General features: G+C 40.8%; 1 protein-coding gene across 1 annotated transcript; it reads left to right on the top strand.

Annotated features, from left to right (window-relative positions):
- Nucleotides 1-1,756: 1,756 nt before the first annotated feature.
- SMLR1 (small leucine rich protein 1) lies at nt 1,757-11,535 on the top strand. Its single transcript, XM_008007069.3, has 2 exons — nt 1,757-2,002; nt 9,262-11,535. Exons 1-2 carry the CDS (start codon nt 1,765-1,767, stop codon nt 9,345-9,347), a joined length of 324 nt encoding a protein of 107 aa, XP_008005260.2. The 5' UTR covers nt 1,757-1,764; the 3' UTR covers nt 9,348-11,535.
- Nucleotides 11,536-12,098: the final 563 nt, after the last annotated feature.

Below are 12,098 nucleotides of genomic sequence, written 5' to 3' on the forward strand. Positions count from 1 at the left end.
GGGGGTGGTGGGTATGTTCACCATTTGATTGTGTCGATCAATTTGTGGGCATATCCATATGTCAAAACATGTCAAATTGTACACTTTAGGTATGTGCAGTTCATTGTATGCCAATTATACCCCAAATGAGCTACTTAAAGAGACAAAAAAAGAAAATCTTTACAAGTATGCTCTCAAAACTTTCAGTGTGGATCAGGATTACCTTGGATCCTGTAGATGATACTACCTATCTCCTCTCTTTCTTGAAACTTTCTTTTGCCACCATATTCCTAACATTATTCCCTCTAGGCTTCTTTCCCACCTCTCAGAGCCTCCTCTCTTCTCAGGTTTTTTTCTTGGTTCTTATCCTTCCTCCTATGTCTTAAATGAGAGCATTCTTTAGGGTCTGTAGTTGGTTTCTTTTATTCTGATATATACTCCTTTCTGAGGCATCTCTCCATCCTTCCACCTCAGCTACTATCTATAAAATAATAAATCCCAAATCTATATGGCAAGACTTGGCCTCTCCATATTTCTACCAGGCTCCGATCGAACACCTCTACACCACTTCCAACTTAATTTAAGACTGCAAAATGACATATCTTTCCCCATCCACACCTGCTGCCCAGCATGTGTTGAGGTCTCGGTTTGCAGTACCACCATCTCTGCAGCTAACCATTGCACAGTGGATGAGAGCATGGGCTCTGGATTTGAGTCCTAACTTTGTCACTTACCAGATTTTTTTTGTTGGGCAAGTCATTTACCTTCTCTTTGCTTTGCTTCTCCATCTTTATAATGAGTCTGTTCCACATAAGATTACTGTGATGATTAAATAAGATTATAAACATAAACTGTTTTACATTGTGCCTGACATATAGTAAGTGTTCAAAGATTACTTTGTGGTAATCTTTGAATTGTGTCTGTCAGGGCTGTTGGTTTCCTTTCTGCAGCTTTCTTGTCCCCTTGTCTCTCCCTCTGCCATCTCTAATCCCAAACTCATTATATCTTACTACAATGATGAGACAGCTTATTCTAATCTCTTCTCTTTAGTCCCTTCTTTAAAGTACTACCTAAGGCTCACTGAGCTGAGGCCAGATCACGCATTTCCATGATCAAAGACCTTTAATTGGTCACTTTTGTTCAAATAGCAGGGAACATAGCAGGACATTGAGGAGTCTATAAGCTCTGACACTACCCCATTCTTCCAGCCTCAGCTCATAAGACACTCTCTGGCCTAGTTCAGAGTTTGGGTTCTAGTAGAATTAAATGTTTGTTGAATAAATGAGTAAACCAATGCACTCCTCAGAGAAATATTCTGAGTAGGAATACAAGGAAGAATTTCTACATGTGGGAAAAGCCTCGTTTCTCTTTCCTTGATATTAGTTGTATCAACTATGCATAAAGGAAAATTCACTTTTTTCTAGACATAAGTACTTAGGTACAGTGACATAACTATTAAGAAATTTTTAACTCTAAAATTTAGGAAATACAGGGAAAAACTCTTCTATGTCTGAGAATACATAGAAAGAATATATGTAATAACGAGGTTTGCTTGGTCAGGTAATTTTCATTTCAAATAAACTTGTCACAGAAAAAAAACTCAGCTTCCCAGGGTCATCCCTACCCCCTGCCAGATACATACTTATCTCTGAAAGAGCTTGGAAGACGGACCTTTCAATTCCTCTACACTTAGTAGCTGAGTTACAGAGTAACCTGCCAGCAATCCTATCAGAATTCAGCAGGCTATTTAAATAGAGCAAAGTCCACACAAAGTTCCACTGAGACATGCTGAGCAAAGGCCAGAGCTCCAGAAGAAAACAAGTGCAGCCTCAGAGTAAAGTTGCCCTGGTCCCGACTGTGACTCCCACGGTCCCCGTGGGGTCTGTGTGGTTGGCAATGGGCTCTATACTGTCAGCTTTCATGAGGGAGCTCCCTGGTTGGTTCCTGTTCTCTGGGGTTTTCCTCCCTGTGACTTTGCTGCTGCTCCTCCTCATCGCCTACTTCAGGATCAAACTGATTGAGGGTAAGTGTGAGGCCACATATGGAAGGACTTGGGCATCCTTTCCCACAGCACACCTTGAAATATACTGATGCACTGTCAGTGTTTTCTGGCCAGGAGAAACACATTTTTTTTTTTTGTAGGTCTCTCAATCAGTGTTCTCTCAAGTTCCTTGACCAATCTGGCCAAGTTTGATCCACTGTGTGGATCTTGTGCCGGGACGTGAAGGCCTGCTGTAGGGGGCCTCACCTGTAGCACATCACAGATACACTGCGAATCAGCAATTTTGACATGTGGCTGCTTGTCTCTCTCTCTCTCAAGGCAATAGAGTCACATACGTGAAAACATTGATCATGGTCTGCCTTCTTTACAGATGTGTTTATGTGGCCATGTGCATGCATGTCCGTGCGTGTGTATGCACCCATGTGTGTGCACACACAATTTTCTCATCCACTGAACTTCTGGTCAGGAAATGTTCCAAACATTCTGCTGTCACAGTCTTTGTAAATGTAAAGCCCTGATAGATAAATATTTGACCTTGGTGTAAACATTCCATGGGATTACAGTCTTAAGGTGGAAAAAACAAAACAAAACTAAAAAACTCAGGAAGCTTAAGGTGATTTGGAATGGATATTTGGGTCTTGGATTGACACTGTTTATTCTGCTATAATTAAAATTAATGAAACTGGGCTGTAATTAGATAGACTATGTGTTAATACAGTGCCAAGTACACATGAGATTAATATCATCAAGGATAATAACTATTTTAGCAAAATCAATAAAGACCAGTCATATTTCTTAATTTGGATAGTGTCATATTAAAACAAATTTGAAAACCCCTCCTCTTCCACAAAAGCTTGGCAGGTGCAAGAAATGCCTTCATGTATGTTATTATATAAACAGATGTTCAAAATCTTAAATCACTAATGTTATAATATATAACCTAACTAACAGAAGTACAATGAGGGATATTTGTTCCTAAGATGAGACTGAGAACATAAAGTAATCCTAGAAGACACAGAGAGTGTATCATGGAATCAAGTTTTTCATCATAACTTACTTAAATATCCCCCTAGCATTTCATTTTTTGTGTGTCTCCTTTTTATGAACAGCCCTTTTGTTGAGTGGTCAAGCCATATTCTGCCTCACTCTATAATATTCATGTAATAAATCCTTTTCTTTGTTAAGTCAGTTTATCCTCCACTGCCCTAAGACCAGTCTGTTGGATGCTCTGTCACCAGGCCATTCATTACCACTGAATCCCAGAAGCAGCCTCCAAAAAGGAAGAAAAAATAAGAAATTCCCAATACCCTAATCATGGCTTCCCTTCAGTGTCTTCCAAGTCAAAAAGTTTTTCAGAGTTGTTGCAAAGATTCCCATCAGTAACACTCACTGCATCTCAGCCTCCCGTTAACACTGAACGTCCCAGGGACAATAAAAGGATGCTGATGTCACCATTGGGGACTTGGAGACTTCCTATAGTTTCCAAGTTTCATCTCCAGCTGCCTCCTTGACTAGATGAAATTTTCAGTATTTCAAAAACTGCAGCAAGTAAAGGTCTAGATAGCCTCATGGATATCAAGATCCCTTATTGGCCTCTACTTCCCAGCTATTACAGGCCAGTTAATTCAGTGGGACATCTGGTATTTGGGATAGACTCTGCAAAAAGAGGGTGAATCTGTTTTATAGTTTTACTCATTCCTGGAAAAACATCTGTAATATGTAACATGTAAATGGGTCTATGGTATTTTATTTAGATAATTCTGAGGTATAAATGTATCAATCACATTCCTTTAGAACACCCTGGAAAAGTCAACGTGCAGGGTACGGCCTGGCATCACAGGGGCTGATGCAGGGGAAATGCAGTCCAAGTGCCAGCCCGCTCCATGTGTGTACATCTCTGTGATGATTGCACGGTGATGCCCTCCTATCTTCAGCACATCCCTGACTGTGCAACTGATCTAGAGATCAAGTCTCAGACAAAAGTTACTACAAGTTTGTAACTCAATACAATTGAAACTACTTCTGAAGGATTTGAGTGAAGGGAGCAGAGGCTCCCAATAACCTCGTTTCTTCATTCCAAATTCTGACTTCCCTCCCTCTTCCTCATTCCAAATTCTGACGCACTACTGACTTTTCTTAACTTCTAGACTTGCCCACAACTGTAAGTCTGTCCCTTCCATCTCAGAGCCTTTATTTTTGTAGCACAGGATCTAACCTAAGGGAAAGCAAGCATGTCAGCCTCTCACGATGAGGGTCCATGATCACTGGGTAGAACCATTACACCAACTTTAAAGCTTACTCCAAACTTATGTCATATTCTGGATAGTGATAATTCTCATTCATTTATTCAACAAATATCTGTCAGTCTATTGTATACCAGGGATTGTCCCAGATACTGGAATGGATTTTTACTATGGGTTTTTTAGACTAAGAGAAAATAATCCCAGTTCTAGAAAACCATATAAGGCATCTGACAAAATCAGCAGAAGTTAGAGGAGATGTTGCAAATCTGTGTTTCTGACTCTGGCCTCATTAAATGTCTGATCAAAGAGCTACAGTAATAACCTGGACTTTTCCCTTAAGTCTTTTCCCCAAATGTCAGGGCTGAGCACTTCACTAGAGGCAGGATCCTCTGCAGTGAAGGGGTACCCTCAGCCAGGTAATAAGCCTCCATTTTCTGTGGTTTTTCCCCATTGTCTCCTACTTGGGCTTGCTCTAATTGAAGTGTGCCTGGAGCTTCCAGGCTGCAGGTAGGAATTACAGGAAGAGGGACTGAGGAGGCAGAAGGAGCTATTTATCATGGCAGAACAAAAATTTGTGCATCAGTTACTTAATGCAATGGGGGTCCTATCTGAAATTTATTGTTGGAAAGAACACTAATGACTAGAAGCACTATTACTAGTGGCTGCCAACCATCTGGATGATGCTTAGTGAGGATGTCAAAGGCGTTCATACAAGAGCAAGTCCATCTTGAGTAGGGGCTGGGTAAAATGAGGCTGAGACCTACTGGGCTGCATTCCCAGACAGCTGAGGCATTCTAAGTCACAGGATGAGGTAGGAGGTCAGCACAAGATACAGGTCATAACGACCTTGCTGACAAAACAGGTTGCAGAAAGAAGCCACCCAAAACCTACCCACCAAAACCAAGATGGTGACGAGAGTGACCTTTGGTCGTCCTTACTGCTACACTCCCACCAGCATGACAGTTTACAAATGCCCTGGCAACGACAGGAAGTTACCCTACATGGTCTAAAAAGGGGTGGCATAAGTAATCCCCCCGTATTTAGCATATAATCAAGAAATAACCATAAAAATGGGCAACCAGAAGCCCTTGGGGCTGCTCTGCCTACGTACTAGCCATTCTTTTATTCCTTTACTTTCTTAATAAACTTGCTTTCGCTTTACAAACTCACCCTGAATTTTTCTTGTGCAAGATCCAAGAACTCTCTCTTGGGGTCTGGATCCAGACCCCTTTCCTGTAAGAAGGGCAGCATAGCTGAGTGGACTAAAGTAGTCCTCCCTGATGGCAGTTTTTGTTCTGTTGAGACTGGGCCCAACACAAGTTGGGTGAGGAAAGTGGGGGCCCTGGATGGTGTCTTTGACAGATTCCTGGTCAGGGTAGCAGCTGATGGGCAAGTTGTACTATATATTCTCTCCTGAAAATATTCAAACCATCTTTTGGTTGTATTTCCCTCCTCTCCCACATGGAATCAGTGCATCTTTTTTTTTTTTTTTTTTTTTTTTTTGAGAAGTTATTGATTATATTTTCCAGTGTTAGCAGTCAACTACGGACTATGGATGTTTTCATTTTTATATTGATCTGGTCGCTTTAATTCCAAATATGCCTTTCTCCTAACAAGAAAAATCACCCGAACTCTAAGAATATGTAGCTTTGAAAAATTATAGTTCTTTCTGGCACCATTTTCCTAAGGGTAAGTAGTACTGTCTTCTCTCCAGTTTGAAGGCAAATGAGATGACTGGACTCGAAATAAAATATCACCAGTTTGTATCTCCATTTCACAGCATCCACTTAAAAAACTGTAAACAGATGGTCAAATGTCATGCCGTTAATCTTCCAACCAGGGTTATGGCAAGTGTAATCATTTCTATTTCGTTCCTGTAAAGAGAAGGACATTGATAGATTAACTGGCACGTTCGCAGAACCCCAGAGTCCTGCGTTCTAAAACAGAAAACCAGCTTGCCTGTCTCATACAGCTGGGTCTGTCAGACAAGAGAGCCATTTTAAGATATGATGGAAAGCATGTGGAGGTATTGTAATCACTCAACATTAATCCCCACACTTCAAGCCTTAGGAGGTAATGGTGCATGTAAATTTAATTAGTATGTAGAGAACATCAATTTTCTCACAAAGGAAGAAAGAAAATTCTCTAACATCCTGCACTCTTCCATCTGTGTCAATTTCCTTGAGGAGTAGCTCTTGGGGTGGAAGTGTGAGTCTTGAACTCCCCATAGCCAAGCCCTGCATCAGCCATTGTCATGGACATTTTGCATCTTCTAGGTTGGAAGTTTTCATTATCTTATTTCCCCAAGTCCTGAGATTTCCAAACCTCTACTTCCAGGCCACCCCACCCCCAAAACACCATCACCCTGATCAGGAACAAAGTGTTGTCTAAAATGACACACATGGCCAAAAATAGTCATTATTTAAAAAAAATTTTAAATGTATCTACTGAAATGCCTAAACGTTTTTGCATGGAGTTGGACCCAAAAAGAAAGTCAGGTAGTTGACCAGGTCTTGGTCTTCAGCAATGTACATCCTAAAACAAATAACTAAAGTACTGATAATATACAGGCTGCTAGGCATCTTTCACTGAACTTCATATTCACTCTACTCAACCTCTTGAAGCTTCAGTCTCCTGCTCTGTAAAACAGCAATAACAGCAGGACATACTAGAGGACTGGTATGGTGATTAAGTGAGGTAATACATATAAGGTTCTTAACAGTGCCTGTTCCGAACAACTGTTAGTCATTATTATCCCTGCTGGCTTGAGAATTCTAAGAAGGCACTGTTTGTGTCATTGTAGCATTACAGTAGCTATTATTAAAATAGTCTTGGGATAATTAAGTACATTGCCCAAGGTTACCTACCCAGAAAGTGGTGGAAAGAGGATTCGAACCCTGGCTGGCTCCAGAGATAGCCCTCTTCACCCACACACCACCTCTGGAGTATCGAGTCCTCAGTAGGGGTTCTATCTGTTGAATCCTTTTGGTCCAGGCAGATAAACAACTTACCACTAACTGTGGGACAGTTTTAAAAAGGCAAGAATTTTACAAAATCTTTGAAGAATTTGATCAATCTCTTAATATAACAGGGATCATAATAATTATTGATGATGGTGATTCTTCCACATAAAGATCTGCCTGAGTCAGATCACATTTCTTTACCTGTGATCTAACAGGGCACACTGCATTGCTTGCAGGATTTTCCACAACCACGACCTTGGGTGTTTTCAAGGCCACCTGCCTATCGAATCTCTCTGCACACACTCCTAAATAGACCCAACGAAATGAAATGACAGTCAAATTGCAAGCTCCTTTAGGTGAGGGAGGCATTATTTCACTTCTCTCACTCTCCACTTGGTGCCTAGCAGAGAGACACTTTATTCACTGGGTAGATGATTCACTGTAGATTGACAAGCTTCCTCTTGGCCTCTCCATTCCAGTTCTCTCTCCACTCCCACGAGTTCACTTTTTTTCTGTCTCATGCTTCAGGTCACCCATTTTCAGCTCTACAATCTGTATACTGGTCCCTCATTCAAAGCACCCTATTGTGCAGCTAGCCATTGGTAATTAAGAATAAAAGGGAATAAATTACTCATATTTCAGTGAGTTAAAAGTCTAAGCCATGGGCCATCTCAAAGGAATACCTTTGAAATAGTGATAATCTACGGAAAGTCAGTGTGACTCAGCAGCTGAAAGTGTGATCTCTGAAGTCAGACTGCCTGGGATCAAATCCTGAATTCATCAGTTTCTCTGATCTTGGGCAAATTACTTCATCATGATATCTTTCTGCCCCAGTTTTCTCATCAGTAATTTAATAATGATGACTAGCTCATCATGTCATCACAAGAATTGAGTGACAAAGATTGCAAAGAGTTTCACACAGTGCCTGGGACAGAACCAGCACTCAGTAAGTATTGGCTATTAAATCTTGAGGCCCATGTCGTTGGGGGCTTGTCACTCTCCAACGCATATGTACGTTCCCTGACTAACATGATAAGCATTTGTGGAGGCCTGGTCAGGGAAAGTGCATGTGTCCTGGGGTACATGGCATACAAGGTATCAAGCAAGGGATAAACTGCATGGGCTTTATGTGGGAGCCTAGGAGAGCATTTTCAGGTTCAAGTCTATAAACATGTTTGTTATCTCCCATGAGATTAGAAGCTCCTGGTCTCTGGCTTGATTAATTATACTTCTGAAAACAAAACTTTTGAGGGTGAAAGCAGGATCAGTTGTGTATACTGGTTTCAGGAAGAGAGCTGTGTCTTCTGATGTGCCAGGAAGATCCCAACGAATATGTGTCAGGATCTCAAGAGGGATCTCAGGGCTAAAGATCAAATCTAGTTATCACCAGAGACATAATAGTTGAAGCCAAGGAGCAGATAAAAGCACAGAGGTGGCACACTGTAAAAGCCAAAGGGAGGAGAATGATGGGGGCAGGCTGAGAGAGGGGTTGTGTCAAATGCTACTGAGGAAGAAAACTAGGGATTGGAAAATGCCACTAGATTCAGTAATTCGATGTCATGGTTGAATTTTAATATTTTAGTAGAGTAGCTTTAACTGAAATTATATATTAAGGGGTTAAGGAATGAGCAGGTTGCAAAAAGTTGAAATAGAGTCATCAGGAAAATATGCCAAAAGGTAAAAGGGAGAAACTAATTTGACCTGTCTAAAGACTCTTAGAGCTCAAATACATTTTTGGGAGGGATGAACAGGGGCAGACACTGTGACTTGCTGTGGGGGTTTCAACTTAATCAACAAAATCTAAATATACTTAGCATGTAACAATTCTCATTACAGTGGTAATTTGTCTGCTCTAACCAGGGCCATTCTTTAGAAAGAAGCCTTTACGTTTCCACTGGCTGTGGCTGAGGAGGTAAGGATAGATCCTGTAATATAACCTGCTTGGAAGACCTGGACTTCTGTGACTTGCCAAGGGTACCAGTGTCAGATATGCTGGCCAATACCCCTTATGAACGCTAAATGACCAGTGGCACTCAGATGTCCCCAAATTATTAACTAATATTTTTCCTTTCAGTTAATGAAGAACTGTCCCAGACTTGTGATCGCGAACATAATCCCAAGGATGGCTCTTCCCTGTACCAGAGAACGAAATGGACGTGACATTGGGGACTTTCCAATAACTAAAGCACAATGAGTTTCTACTGGTCAGCAAGCAATGGTCAACAGTTCAGCTAATAAAATAGGTTGATAAACTAGAACCACAGCAAAATAGAAAGAACACTAAGATACTCGTTCTGAACCTTATTGAAAAGTGGCAGCTATTATCCGAGAGGACTTCTCAGAGACTCAGTAAAACAGCAGCTCTTGAAAAGTACCAAGAACAGATTTCCTGGGTATATACACTGGACACATTGTAACTTTTTAACTTTTATTGTGACTGTGTCTGCTCTAAAGGGCATATTTAAAAAATAAAATTCTGCAGCGCCTTACTACATAATCCCATGGGAACCCGTATTATTCTGATTTTAGAGGTGAAGAAACCTTGGTAGAGATCCAATGAATAGCAAAAGAAGAGTGCCTTGCAGAGAGCTCAGTAGATTCTGTATGCAAGAATATTTCCACTTGCTCTTCTTGCAGTTCAGCAACTCTTAAATGACACTGTTCAGGTATCATTTTTGGACCTGATTTTGCTTCTCTCCTTTTCCTGATTGCTTTCACAAATCCTTATTGTCACAAACATGAACAAAACAAGTGGAGTATCCCCACACTAGGTATGTTTCACCCACAAATGTAGCTTTCAGCATGATGCGACGTGGAAATGTTGGCAATTTGGTAATGGGAAAAGGAAAGAACGGAATGTTCACTAATTCCTGAGGAGGAGAATACAAGTCTTTGCCTGTAATACCAAAATACAGGGAGCTATTTCTAACTATGCAGAGAAGTCAACATTTCACTACAATTCTTCTCTTTCAGTGGAAGCCCCAAAGAGACAACATAGGTAATTGAAAAGAAACTTAATTCTAGGGGTAGTTAAACTAGATTGTGGTTACTGTTGTGCTCCCCACATTCTTCCAGTTAACATAAATCAAAGATGTTCAATGCATTCTAAGTGTAAGACTGGTTACATTCCAATCTTTGTGCAGGACACTAACAGGTTGAGTGATCCACTTTATAAAGCATAATCAATGTGGTCACCTGTAAGAAATGCCTGTTTCAGTGGTGGCTTACGGTCATACAAAGGGTTGTGTGGATGACCCAAAGCAATAATACACCACCAGTGCTGGATTTTTACTGCTTCTTCCCCTCAGCCCCACCCTAAAATTGTTGATACCCATTCCGTGAGTAGTCTCCATTTGCACTTCTTGCATAATACAAAACTTATTGCTAGAATAAAGACACTCATTTCTGCATTTTACTGTCCTTGATTACAATGAAAATGTCTGCTGGGGTTTTCAGACTGAACTAATTCAGAGTAACAGTGCTCTTGCCATATGGAATGAATAACAATATTCTTTCAGTTTTGGGAGAGATCTCTTTTTAGCCCCTGGTGGAAATCAGCTTATGTAAAAATGCTTTCTTTAACAGAAAGTGTGAAAGGACACATCATCTTCCTATCTCAGGCAGCTGCCAGCCAAATTCGTGGCTCAGCTATCAAGGTTTGTTCCATCTTCCTCCAATAATGGGCACTTTAGAAGCCCAATTCCGGCTCTGGCAGGTGCTGGTCCACCATCTCAGCTCAACAGATGAGCTCTACACAGACATGTTTTTAGCACCAAGCACTATCAAGTACTTCAGAGCAAGACCCGTTTCTTTTTCTGCCATCCAATGAAAGTAGAGAATCTCCAATGAAACTGACTAGATTTATGAATGTTTTTTGTATGTAGAGAGGAGCAGAAACACGTTCATTTTCCCATTAAGGAACAAGTCTCAAGGGTTTATCATCTTCCTGAAGGCACTGCTAACAAATTTGTCAAATCCTTTATCCAGCACAGCTTTCCCAAGCAGCTACACAGTCACGCCTTTGCTCTTCTCATTCTCATAGGTCCAGTTTAAGATCTCATTCAGGCCTGAACTGCTTTGGTCCTTTGCATTCCTGCTGCCAAAACAAGCTGTCTTGGCCTCCACCTAGACCAAGTCGGCAGTCTCCCTACATAATCCTACATTCAGCTGCAAATATGCTCCAAGGCCTTTCACCAGGGGCCAGAAATGCTCCCACAACCCTAAATGGTCTCACTACAACAGTTTCTAATCTTATTTCAAATGCTATAGTATCTGAGACAGTTCACCAATAGGGATAATGTTTCCCCAACTGCACACCTTCAATAAAACACTTTAATAGGTGCCTTAATTTCTGTTACATTGTCATTATTTTTCAATAAATTTACCAAAAAACATATATATATATAATATATATATTATATAATATATTGGAGACAGGGTCTTTCTATTCACTCAGGCTGGGGTGAAGTGGTGCAATCATAGCTCATTGAAACCTCAAACTCTTGGGGATCAAGTGATTCTCCTGCCTCAGCCTCTGGCTACAGGACAGGAGTGCACAGCCTCACTTGGATTTGTTTTTGGTTTTCTTTTTTTGGTCTCCGTAGGTTGACCATGCTATTCTTGAATTCCTGGCCTCAAGCTATGCTCCTGCCTCTACTTCCCAAAATGCTAGGATTACAGGCATGAGCCACTGTGACCAGCTAAAAATTTAATAGAATGAACTCAAAGCTGTAAATATTATCTTTCTATCTCTCTTGATAATCATGTTGGAAATTTGGCAATTTGGTGTTGGGAAACTGCAGGTCCATGACTGCTCCACATCCTAAACCTAGGTGATAAAACAGAAATTTGGGCAAGAAAGTACCCATTTTATGTTTTCTGAAATATTATTTGCAAACCTTTTTAAAAAAT

The sequence above is a fragment of the Chlorocebus sabaeus genome, chromosome 13, assembly GCF_047675955.1.
Source record: "Chlorocebus sabaeus isolate Y175 chromosome 13, mChlSab1.0.hap1, whole genome shotgun sequence".
Taxonomy (NCBI): domain Eukaryota; kingdom Metazoa; phylum Chordata; class Mammalia; order Primates; family Cercopithecidae; genus Chlorocebus; species Chlorocebus sabaeus.